This window comes from Chiroxiphia lanceolata, chromosome 2, assembly GCF_009829145.1.
Source record: "Chiroxiphia lanceolata isolate bChiLan1 chromosome 2, bChiLan1.pri, whole genome shotgun sequence".
NCBI classification, from domain to species: Eukaryota; Metazoa; Chordata; class Aves; order Passeriformes; family Pipridae; genus Chiroxiphia; species Chiroxiphia lanceolata.
Genome location: NC_045638.1, coordinates 50901197 through 50922270, shown reverse-complemented (window position 1 = coordinate 50922270; position 21074 = coordinate 50901197). Strand labels below are relative to the sequence as shown.

Sequence of the window (21074 nt, the reverse complement as noted above, 5' to 3'; positions counted from 1 at the left end):
CTCTACCTAAGGTTGTCTTTCCTGTATTAAAAGACAGTGATTAACTGAACAGCATGAAGGCAAATCCAAGAACCCTACTTTTTGTTAGTTATTTTTACTAATTGCAAACACTACAGGAACTTCCAAATATTAGAAACAGAAAAGGGAAAAGTACTGTTCTAGTCTAAAATAAATAAGATGGTCCATCAATGTGCTTCTGGTTCCTTTTTTTTCATCATAAAGTCTATGGATTCTTGTCACCTTAACATGTCATCACCAGCAAACACCACTTATGACTGATTATTTCCCCAATTACACATGTGTAGCTCTTTACAGACAAGGTATAAATTGCATGAAATGGTGTTGGCATAAAACAGAATATGATAATTTTGTGGATTTAGTGGTAAGAAAGTCTGACTACACTGAATTTACAAATGCCACTTTCTGCTCTATACAAGATTGTTCTGTGGAATACCTACAATAAAAACTAATATTCAGTACAATCAAGCAGATGAACAGCCAAGATTACAATAATTACCTTCATATTGGGAACATGAACAACATCCCCATACTGGTCTTTTGTTTGTACTGTAATCACAGTTGGCCAACCACATCGAATGTCATCCTTATTCAAAATCAATGATGTCTTTTGAGGATCAGCGTATGAATCTGGCTGAAGCCACCTATGGCAAATAAAACCACCTAAGATTAAAATCTCTTATAGTTCCCCGAAAAGAAATTCTTACTCTGTACAAATATGACTTCCAGCTAAGACAGGATGCAGAAAGTCTGAATACATACATGTTTTATGGAAACAATACAGCCATGCAGTTTTATTTACCAAATTTTAAAATAGCTATTACAGTTCTATAGCTAGTCATATACACAATCAACAGCGTAGTTTTACCTTGCAAGTCGTCCACCACTTGATCCTGGTACACAAGCAATGAAATCCTCCAGAAACGACTGTTCATTGCTTTGCACCTGCAGTGGAAGACTTCCTTCAAGAGCTTCCAAAATGGTTGGAGAGTGAGATAGTGCCAAGCCTTTCCCAAGAATGCCCGAGTGAGATTTGCACACCTGGTTTTTTTGGTAGAGGTTGGGGGGTGAAAGGATGGAGACATAAGCCAGCTTTTTAGTAACTTACATGTTGACACTTTCCCATAACAACACTGATATTGGTACAGACATTTTGGGCATTGAAAACCATTCAAGGAGGAGAAGAATACACTTTACTCTGATAAAGTTTAAAAAAAAGTTATAGCCCAGTTCATTAACCAATAATTTATGCCAAAAGAGATTAAATGACCTTGAGTTGAGGGAGAATTTCTGGAGAACAGAATAAAGTAACATGTTAAAAATATCCTTAACTGTTGATTTGTAAGCAGAAGACTGAAGAAAGCTGTTCTGAAAATGTGACTAATGAGCATGTTTCAAAAGAAAATAAAAGGCTAGGAATACAGCATAGAGAAAGGCAGATCTCTTACTGCATGCACACTCCTAGTTCACATTTTGAACTAGAATATGGTGTGCCCAAGAACAGGCTGATGACAAAAATATTTCTTCCAAGTCAATTTCTATTACTAGTCTGTTATCTGAGGCCTATGCAATGGTGTCAGACTGTAGCACTGATACGTTTTTCCACCAAGTACTGTGATAACCGAATTTCAAAACAGTTGCTGTGAAAATAACTAGGAAGGAGAGAGAACACAAAAACTCCTTTTTTCGTAGTTCATCATCTGCTGAGGCTATACATGGGGAGCTACTGACCAGCGTTAGCTACCATCAAAACCAACAAAATGCCATCAACAAACCAGAACAACTGCAATCACATTATGTGGGACTTGATTAATGTTACCACTCAACTGAAAAAGTTATTTTATTTCTCCAATTACAAAGATATGTGATGGATTAATTTTGGTAACATTTAAAATTTGCTAAATAGTGCAACTTATGCCAAATACCTAGATATTTTGAAATATTTTGTCATCTAACTTTCTATATGATATTTTATCATTTTTTTTCCTACACAGATTTATTATAAAAAAAGATTTAATGGAAATACTAAACTTCTGTAAGACTTTCATAAACTGTTTCATTACAAGTTAGATTCTATTCTATTATAAAAACCTTATAAATTATTTTCTTCTACAGCAGTCAAAGAGTTTCAGTGCAACTATGTGATTAAGTATGCAGCAAGGGATAAAAAGTCGCAGTTTACCTGTAAGGCAGCCTCTTCAACTATCTCAAGATCCTCTTCAAATTCATTACCTGCTGTAAAAATATAACAGTAATATTGACAGTTATCTACATATAATAAAATATGAAATTCGATTCTGGTTTGTAAAGCTTTTTACATGATAAAATTTAGGTTTGCATAATGCTATGTCACAATGTTCAACCAGTAGCTGAAATATTAATGTTTTCAAGTAACATAGTAAACATGCAGTACTGTGTAGTTCAGTGCACACGCAAATGAACAGTAGACACCACGTACAACAAAAATTTGGTGCTTGTCTTCTTATCTCCAAGACAGTATGTATGGCAAATCTTTGGATGCAAATAGATACTTACAGAAAAAGATTTTGGAAAGTAAAAATAGTTTCCAGGAAGCGGTACCAAGGAGGACCAACTGCTCCCTTTTAGGAGCTTACCCAAGTAAAATTATTTAAAAACTTGAGAAAATTAAATTTACAAAAATTTGTAAATTATGATTTCTCCTATAAGATAAAACCCAAATACATACTATTACACCATATTTCTTTCTCACAAATACAACTTGAAAGTCTGATTCCATGTTGACCAGAATTGCCAAACACAGCCTTTTAACAGAATAGTAAAACAGATAAGGTTACCATATTTCTACTCTTTCTCAAAAACACGTCAGGCAATTCTACTAGTCAGAAGAGAGAAAGAAAAATAAGAAGAACCAAGTCCCAAGGTATTTTTAAAATTCAAAGAAATAAGGATGTATAAAAATTCTGCCCTCAGAAACAATTTCTACTAAATTTGAAACAAGAAATAATAATGTTAAATACACCAGTCAATTCCACGCTGCTGTTTAAGTTAGAGCTTGATCATAGACCAGATCTGTCTCTTAAATTTAAGAAGTATCTTAAATTTAAGTCTTGGACAACTGGCAAGGAGAAAGAGTGACCTTTTGAACATGGTAACTCAAACAATATTTGAGTGTACTCTCAGAGATAGTTTTCCTAATATATGAAGAAATCACTTCTCTGGTCTATCTTCCTTTGGAGAAAAAAAGGTTAAAAGCTTCCTGGTCTTCTTCAAAACACTTTTTTTCCTAATGGTTCTAGAGTAATACTGAGACAAATATTTGACTACTTGCACACTGAACATACCCACTACGACAACTACTAAAAAGTAAGGTACCTCTTTGCAAAGGACAAACTCTCAAAACTCAATACATCAAGATAAATCACGCAAATAAAGCTGAAGATAGAAGGATCCTACAAGGATGCCAGTAACAAGCCATAAAAATCAGTTCAATCACCCTATTTGCCTTGACAGAAGGTTCATGAAGTTTCTTATTGTCTTCATTAAAATTGCCAGGTTTTATGAGTACTTAATTGGATCCAGAGGTCTAAAGAGGAGCTGGGAAATGGAGCAGGATTTACCTCACCTGCTCTTGGGCAAAGCAGAATGAGACAATGAGCTCTGACTTAGGTATTACAAGATAGCTTTACAGCAAATGAAGGAAAACAGGTGCATCCTTTGAGTGATGACTTTCATTTTTCTTACATCTTCATCTTAGGACAAGATGAACCATCCTCTGAAGATGTCTAAATTAAAAGAAGGTTAGAGCTACTAGCTTAGCTACAGATACCTAAGTTCCAAATGCCGAAGTTGAGGCAATACAAGTTAAGTTGCTACTTATTTCATGGAGTGAGCCTTTTTCTTAGGTTACTTTCTTTAGCTTGCATACATCCACACACAGAAAAAAAAAAGGTAAAGCTGTAGAAATTACAAAATAAACTATGAAAAGTCTACTAAAAAGGGCCTTCCTGTGTGTATGCATTACAAGAAAGTCTTTTATGTGATTATTGATTGTATGACTCTATATAGGCTTTTCTTAAAGGACATTATTCCACAAAAAAGACGACAGGGCTCTGCAGATTATGAATGGGGGCTCTGCAGATTAGGAATGGCAGTAATACAGTATATTTGAGAACCATTTCAATTGCAGCAAAAGGGTACTGGAGAAGTCAACAAAACTAAGGAGTTTGGAGGCTGAGGGCACTATTTCAACTATAGAATTGCCTGTACTTTTGAGAGTGAAATACAGATCTACCAGTGCAATTGAAGTGCCTACTTGCAACATAAAGTAAGAAATTTGTGCATTCAAATACACAAGCAAAATATTGGGACAAAAAATTCAAAGCAGGTTTAGTGATTATAACTGTACACTGACCAATGCTTTCCTGGCTCATTAATACACACTTCCAGTCTCATTAACTGTGTCTGAGCTCTTGTTTGCACTCCTAAATTAAAATTACTGAAAAGATATCCTATTATATATTATGAACCTGTTTTTCCTATATATGGATGCTATTTAGGAGAAATTATATTACACCGACTATGGCTGCATCATTAGAAGTTCTAATTCAATCTTCATATGCAATACTGTTCATAAACTCTTACTTTTCCTTACATTTTAAATTGCATTTGGGTTACTGTGAACCTTTATTTGCTGCATCTGCTGTAAAAGTATGTAATTTCTTTTTTAACTGTAAAAAAGCTATGATTTAGAAATATTTCTAGCTATAAGGTTTATAGATGCAATGGTCATTTTCAGTTTTAAGCAGTAATTTTAACTTTTGCAATTCAATGCTGCAGGTATTTCTTTCATTCAGAAAGGTATGGAGTGTGGGGAGAAAAGATGGTGAAAGAGAAACACAAAGATGATACCTGCACATTTGTGAAGTACCACGAGGAAACTGTGAGACACATTTCATACACTGATACACTACCTGTGGATTTAAATCATTCAGATTTAAATGACCAGGTTTCCCCTCCTCCCCATATGCTCATGAAGGGAAAGGTGTAAGAAGAAAACATCCTCACTTTATTATCTTTTTTGATTAATTTAGTTTTAAGAACCAGTTTTGTATTATTATCTCTAACTAAAAGCAACAATATTATTTAAACGTAGTATAAATTCAGAAAACATTGACATGGACAATGATGAAGTAAGGAAGTATGTCCTCTGAGTAGGACTTACCAATAGGAAGTGCTAGATCTTTCTTCATCAAAGCTGCTGCACATGATCCTCCTAAATTTGCCAGTTCTTTCTCCAGCTGAATAATACCCTTCAAATTAAAACAATTCTCAAAATTAGTGTCCCAGAAAATAGGACAATGAATACATTTCCCTAACTATGCTTTATATTAAGAAATATTTTTGTCCCAGCTTGAAGTTTGTCAGCAATAAATTTCTTGTCATACAGATACTGTCATGTTTTGCTGTGACATAGGACAGTGTACCAAAACTTTTAGAATAATTTCCACTTGGTAAAACCATTAATAAATGGGTTACCATGCTTCTGGTAGCCTAGTAAGAATATCTGAATATGATAATTGGTAACACTTCAGGAAAATGTTCAGAAAATTTCACCACAAAGTTGCAAAAAGAATGAGAACCTTGCACTGTCTGTCCAATCACTTTAAGTTACTTATGGTGTTTTTAGTCCTGAGATGCAAGGTAGTTTTTACATTATAAAAGTTGCTTTTCTATTTATAAAACTTTAGAGTGTTAGCGCTATAAAAAGGTATGTTTGAAAATAATTACTTAAGGCTTTTCTTTAGGGGATAGAGATAATATATTGGCTAGCATGTTTTAGCACTGAGAGGTCAAAACATGCCAGCAGCTTTGTTCATAAATGCTTTAAAGAAAATGAATGATGCAAACATCTGCATGTTTTTTTCTGCGTAAGCAAAAATTATTATTATTCAAACACACACTAGTTAGATAATCTGTACAATTTATAGATCTGATTTTGCTGAAAGCAAATGAGACCACCATAGCTAATAATCTTACAGTATGTTTTCTTATCTGATAAGTTATGAGATTCCAAAGAACTTCACGTTTTGAAAACCTGAAGACATGATTTAGCTTGAACAAAATCCAGGAATAAGATGACATAAATCTTCTGTGAGGGTTGTAGTGTAAGCAAGATGCAGACCTTGTGAAGTTCATGTGAAGCAACAGGCCCAGTGACTCCCAAGACAAGAGAAGAGTTATTTTTCTTATTATAGAACATATTAAGCATTTTCACTAGTGTCTTAAAGTAAGCCAAAAGAAAGCACTGGGTCAAGGACATGAAGAAATTTCATCTTCCCTTTGCAATAAACAGTGGTGGAAACAATTTGTCCTTAAAGGTAAGATGAGGAGACCACCAGTTAAAAATCTCAGGTAGTCTAAATGTACACAGTATTTCTAGGGAGTCTGAGAGTTCTGATATAACCGAGCACTGGAAAAATAATGCAAATTTGTCATTGAATTGGCAGTGACAGTAAAATACTGATCACTTTGTATCTGAAAGCCCCAAAACTTTAGATTTCTGATGCAACAGTAGGTCGGAATTTTAGGAAATCTTACATCCCACTGACATACAAGATAAAACCACACTAGGTATTTGCAGACTGCCACAAACCAAAGAAAAAGTCATTCCAAATAATATCCTGATTGAAGAATTCCAAATCAATAATATCTATAACAAAAAATGTTAAAACCTTTTTAAAATTAATCTAAAAACACTTTGCTAATGTTATTTTAGTCAGAAGTGGAAATACAAATATTTTTACCCTCAAAAAATAGCCTTATAGCAGAAATTAATTAGGTGCAGCAATTGTAACCATCTCACTTTTTCCTTACCTCATCAGATCCTGGACTAAATTCATATCCAATTGCGTAACATTTGAAACCATAAAAACAAGCTTTTTCATCTTTCACATAGTCTGATGCAGTCTCCAGGGAAAAAAGAGCTTCATTTCCTTAAAAAAGTAAAAGCATAAACAAAATAAATAAATAAATAAATACAGTATTCCTCCTCTTTTGGCATGTTTTTTCTACGTGCATATATATGAAACCCAAGCTTTATATGTAACATGCGAATTAAAACCATGGGAAAAAAAGCAGACTAACACTTCAAGCAAGAAACCTACCATAAACATAATCAGATTGCCAGCTTGGATAAAGACACTTCAACTTTGATTTTTCTGCAAAATTATCTTAGCAAACAACCTTTTTTTTCATTATTTCAGTAACTCACATTACTACTAATTATTGCAATATCTATTTATTACCTGGCAATACTAATACCATGGTAGGCCATCCTGAAGATCCAGAGAATTTTTTCAATTCTATCCATGAATTAAGGTTTTCATGAACAGAAGCATGCTTTGGTCCAAATCCCAGGCTCTGTGCAATTCTGACAGGAATTAGTAAACGAAGAACATCCTCTGACTGAGCAGTGCCACACTGAGTGTCAAACTCTATTGTTATCCACCTGACACATTCAGGAAAAGTCACCTAAAACAAAGCAACAGTTTAATTATGTCCAAGTTTTGGGTGTTGTTGGGGGGTTTTGTAATATTCATTTAGTTTCCTTTTGGTTTTAACTCTTTAGTCTACAAAGTGATTTAATCAACTAATTCTGTTACAATTGTTTTGATATGCTTTAAATTAACATTAACCTAACTTATTCTTTGAACTGCATATACACCTGAAATGTTTTATCACCTTACTGAATTATAATCCTGTATTATAACTTAATATTCGGATTAAGTATTTGTGCCAACACCACTAGTGATTGTTTTCAAGAACTCTGCACAGGTTCATTAAACAAAACAACCACAGACTACTATGAACATTGAACTCTCATATACCTTTTTAAACTCAAACTTCAACATACTGAATATCTGCAATCCTAGGAAAGTACAGAGCAGCTGAATCACATTTGGCAATGTGGCCTGCAGTACAACAGCATATAGCCACACAAAGTCAAACACAGTAACCACTAAACCCAAGGCTTCCGATGAGCTCCATAAACTTTCAGGACAACAATAAGCACTATTGCATCAGGATGATCAGACGGAAACTATATTTTCTGCAGTGGATGTCTTGCTATCTCACAGTACAAGCAAGTGGAACAGTGGAATAGTAATCAATGACCTCTTCAGGTTCTTGATTACAAGTTTGCTACCTCTGGATTTAGAGTTGTAGTATCAATGTGACTGCAGAGTTCATTATTTCAATAACTGAAATAAGGGATTTATCTCTCAGACATGTAATTTATGCCTGAGAGCTTTACTCAACTAGAAAAAAACACCCCTTCTATATTGATGTTTATTAATATTAATTCAACTACAATTGACATAAAATATTTTTACAAAACACTGTTTTAGCACTAGGTAAGAAAGTCTGATATTTGATTATATAATGTATACATAAAGACTTTGAACTTCTACAATCTGTACAGTTAGAGGAAAAAAAAAAGTGCATGACAGTAGGAAAATCTAAGACTAACCAAATTTAGGGACTTAAAGTATATATCTGAGTTAGGAAGTTAAAACTTCACTAGTTTCCACTATACTTAATGGAGAAAGAGTTTTGTCCAGGAAGTAGTACAGCAATAACATAGGAAACTGTCTCCTATATCAGAAATATCAATTATCATCCATGGCAACAATTTTTCAGATAGTAAATGCTGACTCAAGAAAACCCATGTATCAAGTTTTTAAGAAACTGCCCATGCACTTAGAAATTGTGCTCACCTTATAGTGTGTAACAGAGGCAGGTTTATAGGGGTGCTCACTTTCTACAACAGCATAGTGATTGGAGGTAGTACAAGCTGAAAGCCCTTGCTCTGGTTGGTTTCCAGTGGTGCTGTCTGTAGATTGATTTGGGTTAAAAGCTGGAGGGGCATATTTCTGATTCAGAACTGCCACAGAAGGAAGTAGCTGTTGTACTAGGCCAAAGACCTCAACAGCAACCTGTAACATAAGACCACATGCAATAAAGTATTATAACTTGGTGAAAACAATTCCCTCAAACCTCCATTTCCCTACAACAGTTGTTTGGATATTCTCAGAATATCATTAGCTACAATTCATTTATTCATTTTTCAATTCTGCATCTACACAATCTCGACAGAAGAAACATCGCTACACTGATCTCAAATACTCCTCACGGAGACTCGCCAAAGCTGACACAAAAATGTGTATACAGCTGAGGGATATTTTCACTAAAATAGCTTCTACTAAAAAACCTGGACAGTAACAACAAGTAAGTATGAGTTGATGGAAAGCAAATACCATACTAAAGTCATAGTTCAGTTATACTTTGTAATGACATAGTTATTTTAATACACGTAATGTTATGCTTCGCATTGTTCCCTGTAATCTTTAAGACATTTTCAAAGGAATGGAACACTTCCAAAGCAAAACACTTGCCACTGGAAAATAAGATTCTTTTACTTAGAGCTGACGTCTTCCCATCTCTAAATTTGATAGAAATAATATTAATTTATGAGCAAACGCTTTTGCGCTTTACTATAAAAACAGAATTCATATAACATAAAAGAACATTTTATACCATCTGTGTTCATCAATGACCTGTAAATGACATCCTTCTAATGCCTTGTCTTTCACTACTGGTAAAGCCTGTCATATTTCTTTCTGTTTCCTTAGTATTTTTTTTGTAATATTTTCAATTCAAGTTAAAAAAAAGTCATTACATGTTTTTAAAATTCTTGACTCTTAGAAAATTCACAATGATTCATGTGGTCAATTAAACCATTAATTCATAAAATCGTAAGACATCAAGACGTTTGGAATCTCAGAGTAAACATTTTCACTGCATAGCATTCACACATTTCTTCAGCAATTTCTGTTGAGGGGCATACCTTGGGAATAGCTGCTGCTACTGGTCCTATGTAGGCTATTATGAGGGGAAGCAGCATCGAAAACAGACTGGAAGAGCTGAGCAATTCTGGAATGTCTTCAGCTAAATAAAGATAATTAAGACACAGGTATTATGAATAAATGTACCATTGTTCAAAACACATCTTATTTTTCCAGTTTGCTTCTTGCAAGTTAAAACTTTTATTTTCACTTTGAATTGTTTTCCTTATCTAGGCATTGTCAAATTCTGAATCTGCCAAGTTAACCCAAGATAAACATATCATTATATACAGTTCTGTGTTCAAAAATTTCCTCCTATTAGAGCACTATTTTATTGCATTCTCTGATGTTTTGTGAAGCCATGTTCGTATTTTCTATGGTATAAAAGTTAGCACAACGAAGTCCTCCCAGCTCTTCACGTCAATTTTTATAGCACTACGTAATATTCTGGACATTTTTACTACAATGGCTAATGTCTACATTTTTCAAAAATGGATGTTTAAGTGCTTACAAATTCTTTACATTCACCAGTCCTGCTAACTACCACTACTGTGCAAAACATGCATAAAATTTGCAAATAACCCAACATGGAAGACCTCTTGGAAACAAAGAATCTTACCAGCTTTAATACAATACTTGCTAAATTGATGAGCAAATTTATACGAGGTATCTGTCTATGATATCTCAAGTGCAACTCAATGACATAAAGTTACACAGTTTGATACCTATAGGAATGAAAGTCTAGAAAAATATTTGGAAAGAAATATTCTTTGGAAAGCAAAAGAAACATCACAACTCTGGGATGAAGTTGTATTCTACTATTACTGGTTGCTAGCAAACTGAAAAGTTTTGAAAGGTAAATTTTCTCAAGCCTTACCATCTACAGCAAGAGCCCTGTGTAACAAGTCTTTGGCTGCTCGTACAACAGCACTCACGACAGAAAGAGCCCTGCTACAATTTTTGTCTTCTTCATTAGCTTTGTTCAACAGCTGTGATTGTAGATCTCCATCATACTCACTCCTAGATGGTAGATTAAGTCAAAGTAAGTTCACAAAATACAAAATGACACTAAAACAAATGACTGACTGATTTTTGGTATAGAATAAGCACAACAGTTTGTGATAAAGCAATAAAGGAAACATTACTTTTGCTATTATGATAAAGCAATAAAGAAACCATGGAGGATATTTTGGAGGCAATGTCTCAGTGTTAGTCCTTTAGAATAACTTTATTTTTATTTCGCAAAAAGTATTAAAAGCATTTTTCTGGAATGTTTCTTTTGACTAGATGCCTTTTAAATGACAGAAAGGTAATAATTGCTATGTTCTTCCAAGGCCAACCACATATCTTGATAAAAACAGAGCAATGTTAAATGCATCACACAAACAAGTAAAACTGTTCCAACAGATACTTTTGCATTAGCATAACAGAGAAAAAGACACTCCCTCCCTATTTCAAAGATTAATTTTGGTTTTGAAATACAGTCCTGGGCTTAACAAACAGTTTTAACAAATAGTTTTTTCTTTTAAATCCACTCTGTAAAGTTAGGCTCTCCTAAACACCACTATGCACAAAATATTTAAATATACATTTAAAAACAGTATATAACAGTTCTTCAAAGCAGTCAAATGACAATTATAAACTAATTAAAGCCCTCAATATGATAGTGATAAAGCCTTGGCATAGAGAAACAAAATCACTTAGTCAACACGTAAAGCAAAATTTCCTATTGTCTTTTGGATATCTTATGTTTGTCCAGAAAGATCTGATCTTTCAAAATGTCATTCCAGAATATTAAAAATTCAGAACTCGCACCTCAGAATGCTCAAAAATTTTACTCTGAGCAGTTAAGTGAATAAAAAGGATACCCGTCCTTCTCTATGACCTAAATTATTCATTATTTTAAAAAGATTATTTTGTTTTGTCAATGTGTCCTAGAACTGTAATTTTGCTGTCAGCCTCAAGCCTTTTTAATTTAGATTTATTAATGAATGACAGCAGGTGAAATTCAACTGAGTACTTTTCCAACAAAACCGTCCAAAACTTTTCTGCCCTTATGGGAAGTGTGTTAACACACTTCTTTCCATATGGTCTTTCTTTGCATATGCATAAGTAACAATTTGATTTGTATTTGAGTATCCTTCAAACAAAACAGTCTGACTCTTACAATCTCTGTTCTATAGGAGTTGACTGAACATTTGTTCCTTTGCTTTAGTCAAATCAAAACCTCAAGTCATTATATACATCAAACTGCGAACACTCAAATTAGGTCCGTAAATATAGTCATGAATCAGGTAACACTAACTTCTGTTGTCCATGTGATCTTCAAAAGACAGTGATCACAGGCAGCAGCTGCAAATTTCTCCAGCATACTTAATTTATTCTGTAACAGTTCTGAGTTGTGCCACTACAAAATTTCAAAAGCTTTTTAGAATTTTATCAGTTGAAACACAAAAACCTGACACTGTTCTGATCTGAAGACAAGACTTTGGTGTGGGTTTTTTCCATATATTATTTTATTATTAAGTTAGAATGCCTTGAAGCTTCCATTACTGAAATTATGTCCTTCGCTTTTCTGAAATCAAAGATATCATTATTTCTCTTTATTTTCATCTTTCGCTTGTATAAAAGTAGACAATCTAGGAGTGAAAATAAAAATTTTCCTTGCCTTCTTTCCTCCTTCTTACATAACGATACTTCCTAATTATGATACTTCCCATTAAATTCCTCTAAATGCTGGAGGAATACCCTAAACACAGATGTCCAAGATTCCAGGATAACAAATCAATGAAAGTATCATTCACCACTACAACTTCATTCTTTAATAAGCAATTACTGTTTTTACTGTAAAACTGGATCTTTGTCCACCTTCCTCCCAATATGTTGCACAATTTTCCCACAGAAACACCGGCTGTCGATTTATGTTTTGCTTTCTTGATAAATCATTATTTAATTAGAAGGAGGTCTGTTGATTCTTTAAGCACAGACAATCTCATGTTTTGACATAGATTAGGGCTATCCTGTATCTTCGAATATACCGTTACTATAATTTTGCTGTTCACTTTTCTTCATACTTTAGCTCTTTAAAATTTTCTTAAGAGCAACATGTTCTTGCGCCTGTTAGTCCAAAATACGTCATCTGTTGTAGCACTACTTATTTTATTCTCTTCATCTTTTATTAGGTAGGTACATCTCACACATAATCAAACATAAAAGTAAATTATTATTCCTTGCATCTTCTATTGATCAGCCTTGCACTGACAGTTTGAAAATTGTGTCTTTATATCAGGGCAAGCACCTCAAACATGAGAGCAATGTTTTCTGTAAAAGCATTACCATAAGTGAATTCCTACTGCCATCCTGAAAGGCTAAAGTAAAGCTTCCCTTCAGGACAGTCAGATGTTTCAGTTGATTTTCTTCAGGCAGCTACAATTCCTTTTTTTATACCTTTAAGCTCTTAAGTCAGAGAGGAGGCAGTTCCCATATAAACAGAGCTTGCTTCACTACATGATACAATTGTTTTTGGAAACTGAGGAAATAGCTGAGTAAATCAGACAGATAAACATTCCAGTGAGTAGTCTCTCAAAAATCTCTTAGGATATAGAAAAAACAGAAATTGAAGTAGTCTATCTTATCAGTTCCCTGTATTACAGCTTTAAAGCAGCAAACAATGAATCTTCTAAGAGAGGTCAACCATCAAATAATTTGCCAAATCGAAAAGACAAAGAACCTAAAACAAGGCTGGAAGCGGCACCACAAACACACTCGGATACATTTATTTCTGTTACTTCTTAAAAATAGCTGTGGTATAATAGCACTATGATGGTTTTATTCACTTTTCTTAGCAATGGATCATGACAACACACAGACCTGTAATATAGAATCTGCGGAATTTGTCCTCGCGTCTGGTTAGTGCCATTACTGCTCAGACTGCATGTACTAAATGTAAATGTTACACCGTCTGGACACTGGACTGTGGTCATTCCACCATCTCCATTGGCAGTCCGGCTTCCATAGTTCCTCAAACGAACTGCGTATTTCACATTTTCCTTAAAAAGGAGAACCAAAAATAATATGCAATATAAAACAAATATCCATGGCTTCACGGTACTAGGAAACCTACTATTTTACATGAATAGTGGAGAGTCTGAAAAGTTTTTCAAAGCACTTTACAAATGAAATTAACCAAAAAAGATCTAGCATTTAACAAAAATCAAAGCTGTTCCATGTTCCCAAACTATGGGTCATAACTTAAATTACTACTAATTACTTTAAGAGTAACCAAGTACCCAAGAAAGTTAGCTACCAAGTTGCACAAAAAAAAAAGTTACATATTCAAAAGTATTCTAAAATTATTAAACAACTATGATCTACCTTATGTTATTATAAAAATTGGAATTTAATTTCTTTTAGTTGACAGCATTTGAACTTTTCAGTTACAGGGTGAAACTGAGACTTTACAAAGCAAACATGTCAAGATCAACTTGTGAATATATACACAAAACCCCAAACAATTCACATCAAACATTCTGATTTTTGTTATCTAAAGAAGTTGTATGAAACCTACAGATGCATGCTTATTTTATTTACCTTCAGTGGCACCACTTTGTCGAGTCTGATTTCAGCTATGTCACTAGGAGAATCATCTGTGGTGTAAGTTCCTTTAACCAATTCTAAAGACGTCCATCTATGAGAATGAGTTGCATCTCCAGTATGATCACTCTGATTCAAAGAAACCGAGTCATTAATACATTTATAACGTAAATACATGACACATGCAAGCAACAGTGCAAGTTATGTTTTGTTGAATACATTTTTACACATGGCATTACAAACAAAACAAACAGGTTTTTCAATAGTAAAGCCTTTCTCCCAAGAAGGAGAGGTTAATTTCCCATAGCAACCTATGCTTGCCCTTTGGAAGATATTAGAACCGTTAGTTATAGTGTAAAAAACCAGAGGTTTGTCTTCATTACAAGAACCCACAGTACAGTTTTGTGCTGCTTCTAAGAGAGTACATCAACAGTACATGAAACATCTGCAGGTATAGCCTGACCATGCCAGTAGGCTACTACCCTTTTTTTTCAATTTTTGGTTTTAACTTGGTCTCCTTCACTTACTTTCATTCACAGTTTGCAGAGAGTTAACTGCTACTAATTTACAGTTATCTGCAGAAAGTGAAAAGCCCACTATACTGCAAATATTATTTATAATAAAGAGTTCACGACAATAACCAAGATAAGGACCCGACTAGATATAGTATGTAGCTTGCAATAAAACAGAAATCTCCACCACGAGCAAACCAAAAAACTGTACTACCAGTGCACCGTTTTACTGGTAGTCTAGATTGTACAAGAATATTACAATATTACATTGTAAAACATATTATAAATAACTCTGAGGTTACTTTTCTTCAAATATTTTCTCAAATGCAGTACTTACATCATCAACTAAAACCTCCAACTCATATTCATGAATTCCTCCTCCACCATAAACAGAAAATCCTACAACAACTATACCAGCTTTGTCAACAGAGAAACATATTGCATCAGGGGATCCATTCCCAGTATTCCAGCTTCTTCCCTGACTTGTTTTAGTGAATCGGTTTGGAGTGGATTTGACCGAATGGAGAGAGTTCAGCCCATCAACCTGTAGAAAGTTAAATACAGGTGTCCGAAAACATTAACTGCTACATGTTAGAAACCTTTAATAAAGCAAAGTTAAGTGAATTAAATGACCACATTTTCAACTGGGTAAATTTTAAAACTCAACTCATAAACATTAGAATATGCCACTACTGAGCCTTCTAGTCAATACTGACTAAAAAGAAAAAAGAAAATATTTCTGGTAATTAGAAATTAAATAGGAATAATTGGGAAACTGATTAATTTTTTAAAGTATTTAAATACATATTTTACAAGATAAAATAGCACAAAATATTGATTAACTGTACTAAAAGAAGAGTTAGGTATTTCTGTCTTAGGTGCAGTCAAGAAGAGGACAGATAAAGATAATAACATAATGGTAAAAACAATTTCAGTCAAGATGTTATCAAAAGTTTGGTTCTTTCTGGGAGAAAAACCTGTTGATAGTCCAGAGGCAGTGATACTCCTTTAAGAAAATCATATAATTTTCCACCATGTAACGAAGTCACAGCCTCACAAAAGGATATTTGATTGGATACATGCACAGATACGCAGGCAAAAAGATAAGCACTCAAAAAAACTTGCCACGTTGTAAACAATCTGCAGTATTCTGTAGCCTTAATTAAATAGTTATTTATCAACAATACTTGCCTAATACAATGAATACATGCTTTTAATTTACGCAAAATATCTGAGCTACTGAGAACTGAGAATTCCAGCATCTCTGAAAGATCTGCACACCTACAAAATACCTGTAACAGCCTATATCAAATCCATAATATATCTGTCCCGAAAGATTTCTAGCAATGATTTTACAGCAGTTTTACCTCAGATCCTAATGCTGATGCTGTAAGCTCACTCACAATACTAGCAAGCAACCCACAGGTATTAGAAACCAGATGTGAAGAGAAAAGTTCATTTTCTCTTCTAAGGCTGTTCCGTACTGGTAGAACAACAATGACTAACATCTTTTCCAGCACTTCGCGAAAGCTTGTCATCCCTGAAACATTTTCTTCACTCTGCAGTATGAAAAAAAACAATGACAAATGACATTGTTATTAAAAAAGAAAAACCCAAGACACAGACTTTCACATATTACAAGCATCAGGTAATTGAAAAATCTGTGACTTCATGACGATAAAAAATGTCTATAGAGGGTGAAAAAACAAAATTAAAAATTCTCAAAGCTATGATAGTATGTATCCCCTTGTCAAAAGAACTGATATTTTTAATTTCCTGAATGAGGTAGTGACCACTTTGTTTATTGAATTGGAAAGATATTCTATATAGGTATCCTTCTCAAGAGAGAGAAATTTGCTTTATAGACTATAAAGCCTAATGGCTTTGTAAGCATACATAAGAACACAGTAGATATATAGCTATCTATGGAACTATTCATATAATTTTCTTCTACGTTTTCTAAAAAAGAATCTCAAAAGCTTTTTAGTTTTGGTGTTAGCAAAAAGAATCTTCTATGCAAGCAGGTAAGTGAAAACCAGTGGCGGGATGCTTATAAAAACAGTTGTTCTTTATATGAAACAAATCTAAGCTTAGGAATCTACTGTGCCTTCTAACTAGCAGTGACATCCACTGTTTTCCAGAACAGTTATCCATACTGAAAATAATTTCTGATGAGGAAAGATAAAAGCAGCTCTACTGATGAAAATTTAAGGTCTGTTTTCCTTGCCATTTTGTCTCTCAAAATTATCCAAGTAGTGAACAGATATGGAAGACAATTAGGTAAAGTAAACCTGCACAGACACCTGCACACAACACTTTCCATCTTTAGCAGTTAAGAGGCAGCTGTATCCAAGACATAAATATTATACTTGCATTTAACAGCCTTTGGTGATTTTTTTCTTCATTAATTTATGCAGATGCTTTCCAAATCCATGAAACTTTTAGCATAATAATGGCCTACAGGAGATTGCTCTCCAGCTAAACCACATACTTAATAAAAGAGCAGTAAACTTCTGAATTTACCTTTTGCTAAGGTCTCTGTTTGCTCAAAACTTTTGGTATTGGTAGGCTCAACAACTATCATTTATTTATCTTTCCTGCATCATTCATCATTTCATACAATCTTACCCCTTTTGTCTTCTCAAGTGAATAATAATATTTAGTAGCCCAATATCCTTGATTATCATCTTAACCCTTTCCATTCCTGTAAATCAATTCTAGAATAAAAGAACTGCAAAAATACAAGTATTCAAGAGCCTTGATTAAGAAACTGTTTAATAACCTTTGCTAGAACTATACAAACTAGGCTTCCTTTGTTGACTTCTTTAGAAACTCCAGTTTGAGACATGATTTTTTATTACCAAAGCTGTGTTAACTCTTCCTCAAAACACCAAATCTATCAACATGTTCCTCCTTGTGACAACGTGAAAAAGTTGAAAAACTGTTGCACAAAACACTATGCAACAGGATACAACTCCAAAGTATATTTCTTCCAATTTAATATTCCAAAATAACAACAGACATTCTTCAAAAAAAGAATTGGAATATTTCAGATAAAAAGATGAAAATTGGAAAAGATAAGTTTCTGAAAAAGCCTTTTAGAAAGAAAATGGGCAAATTTGTCTTCAACTTGTATAACTGCTTTTTGTTGCAAAGTAGAAGTTGTCATTAAATTTTTAGAATACATCCTGACCTGACTGAGTTTTTCCATGTGTGCAACCAAAAGAGGAAAACGATGGGCCAGAGCAGAGTCATTCTCAGTGCTGACTTGTTTAACCATTGATCGCAGCAACGCCTCTCCATCATAAGCAATGGGAAAGATAGAGGTCAGCTTTACTGAAGTATGGCAGAGAGCAGACATAACTGCAGCAAGAAGGCGACTGCTGGAGGTTTTGAAGTTTGCTTCCTGAATGTCCTAAAAACACAAACAGATAGGAACAGAATGGCACCATTGCACTGAAAGTAAACAAGAGAGAAACTACTTTTGAAAGGAACTTTTCAGTTTTATCGTAATTATAGAAATAATTTAGAGAAAGCTTTCCTACGAATTTTACATTATCTTCTCTCATAAGTTTGCATTTAGATTTTCAAAACTGGACTAATTAATATTTCTTGGTTGGTATATTTTAAAATAATAAACCATTTAATATTACTTTTCAAATTATGGTATCCTTTGAAGACAAAGCATTTCTTACAATTAACCAAACAATTTAATTAGACTAATACATTAAAGAAAAGATTCTTCCTTGAAATTGTATATGATAAATGAATTTTCATGCAAAGCAGCAAACTGTTTGCATCTTACTACAAGCAATGCAAGCAAGCAACTACACCATTTAGATGTGGAATGCTCATTCACATTAAGCAAGATACTTGGAAAGTTGTTGATTACAAAATAATATTGTCAGCTGCTTCTCATGTACTTGGCTGGGTCAGAGTACTGTTGTAATATTTAATAACAAGGAATTACTCAAGTATTCATGAAAAAAATGCTACACTTATGCTCTTAAGCAACATGCACCAAGAATAAGCCTATATAAGGCATGGTCTCAACACTGAAAAAGCAGGTACTGACAGTTACCAGTACCAAAAATTTTCTTTGCTGTCCCAGAGAGAATCTTAAAGCCAAGGGAGACAAAGTTCCTAGGCTCTTGTTGAACTTGGACACTCAAAAAGCACCAAACAACAAAGAAAACAAATAACTGATTATTAAAAAAAACCCCACCAAATAACAACAAACCACAGCAGAACTCAAGTCGCAAACGAGAATAAAAGAAAAAATCGAATAAAAGTTTTAAATACTGCTTAGCTTCAATTTCAGCAAAGGTCAAGCTAAGCTGTAATATTTACTTGAGTCATTTTAATGTACCTGGTCCAAACAGTTCAGCAAGTCACAAAGACATGCCCACTGGAGAGCTGGTGTTGGATAAAATGAATGAAAGCAAGCTGTGAATGTATTATGGCATTCCTGAAGAACAGCTTCTAAAAGACTGAGCGGCTGACTGAGATATCCTTGTGGATCATTGTCCAACTTCACCATGCAATGATCAACTCCTTCAGATAAAATTTTTCTCAATAAGGTCCTAGTTTTTCCAATGCAATCTGCTAGTTTGCTCGTTTCTTCTACAACTGCCTTAGCTGAAGCTAGAAGGTTACACAAAGAAAAGAATTAAGTTCCGAGTAACTGAAACATTTTCATATTAAAATGCACATTTTACATGCAAATGAAACAACTGGAATTTAGCAACAATAATGTATCTACATTCAGAGAAGTTAATTTCAAAAGTGACACAGGGAAGGGTGTTAAATTATATAAAAAACTCTGAACATCAGAAACTCCTACTTTTCTGGTCTGTCATAATATATGCTGTGTTTTAGTAAGAGTATTATCAAACTACAGGCACAAAAACCAGATACATCTTTCAAATTTAAATTGTGCTCACCACCAAAGCAGACACTATGTAAAGAGATGAGAAAAAAAGGAAGGTACAAGTAGTCCAAAAGAACTCAACTGACAAGTCAAACAAGAAATTAACTTTAAAATACATATAAGTTATAGTGTAAAAGTGGTATTGGACATTTGGTTATGCAGATAATTGAAAATATCCCATGTCTGACAGCAAGTCTCTTAATTGATCCAATAAAACCATCTGTATTTCATCTTATAGTATATCCTACATTAATACTTAGATCAAATTTTAGGTGTCCTGTAGAATAATGATTGCTGATAAATATGAATCAAATTAACCAAGAAAAATACCTGATATTGGATATATTTCACAGGTGTAGACCCTCAGCAATCTCAGGCAGCATGTGCCCACAAAACGCAACCTTTCTAAATCCAAAAGAGTAGCAGTGTACTGGAAACCCTTGAGTCCACGAAGTTCCTCAACTCCCAGCACCAGTGTTGTCCAACTCCAGTGAAGAATGCTCAGTAAAGACTCAAAGCATTCCTATTTCAGAGTATGAAGGATACCAAAGACAGATTTTGTGTTAAAAAACAAGAAATGACCTTTCAGCATCAGTTTCAGATGAAAAGAAAATAGCATCTATATGCATGTTTATTATGAAAACATATTTATATCTATATATATCTACCATGCAACACACAAATCCTATTTTGCTTGAGAAAAAAAAAAGCACTGAGAATGTAGGGGGCGCTTCACTGTAATACCTGATAAAAGCTATTTATAACATATGCTATAATATGTGTGGAAGTCTCTCAGTTATTTAAGAACTGACAACTGTTTGTATTCATCTGCAATAGAGATTTTTCAGTAAATTTTACTTGTTTCATCTGCATAATAGTGTAATACCTACTTTTGACATAAAACATTCTTGTTATAAAGTGAAGACTTATCAGGGCTGTCTTCATTTTAAACAATTATGATCTGCAGGATCATGGCAACTATATAACATTTACAGCACTTGAAAGCTAAACAGAAGTACATGATAGTCCACAAGAAATTTGAGGATTAAAGAAGTTTTGTTTCTACCATTAGATGTGGTTGATAATTTCACGAAGTCGTACCCCAGAAAGCAAAATACAAGTATTTGCTATTGAACA

The 21074-nt window shown here is 33.9% G+C and overlaps 1 protein-coding gene across 13 annotated transcripts in view; it reads right to left on the bottom strand.

Annotated features, from left to right (window-relative positions):
• MYCBP2 (MYC binding protein 2) overlaps window positions 1–21074 on the bottom strand; it is a 180083-nt gene that overhangs the window by 70159 nt on the left and 88850 nt on the right. For all 13 annotated transcript variants that reach the window (XM_032677725.1, XM_032677746.1, XM_032677745.1 and 10 more), the window contains 16 exons: window positions 20268–20460; window positions 19377–19651; window positions 18201–18422; window positions 16375–16566; window positions 15345–15551; window positions 14493–14624; window positions 13773–13951; window positions 10780–10922; window positions 9905–10005; window positions 8775–8993; window positions 7305–7530; window positions 6874–6992; window positions 5222–5309; window positions 2201–2253; window positions 887–1059; window positions 518–662 (listed from right to left, as the gene is read on the bottom strand). In XM_032677725.1, the coding sequence (XP_032533616.1) occupies window positions 518–662; window positions 887–1059; window positions 2201–2253; window positions 5222–5309; window positions 6874–6992; window positions 7305–7530; window positions 8775–8993; window positions 9905–10005; window positions 10780–10922; window positions 13773–13951; window positions 14493–14624; window positions 15345–15551; window positions 16375–16566; window positions 18201–18422; window positions 19377–19651; window positions 20268–20460 (2667 nt within the window). The remainder of the gene's footprint in view (window positions 1–517; window positions 663–886; window positions 1060–2200; window positions 2254–5221; window positions 5310–6873; window positions 6993–7304; window positions 7531–8774; window positions 8994–9904; window positions 10006–10779; window positions 10923–13772; window positions 13952–14492; window positions 14625–15344; window positions 15552–16374; window positions 16567–18200; window positions 18423–19376; window positions 19652–20267; window positions 20461–21074) is intronic.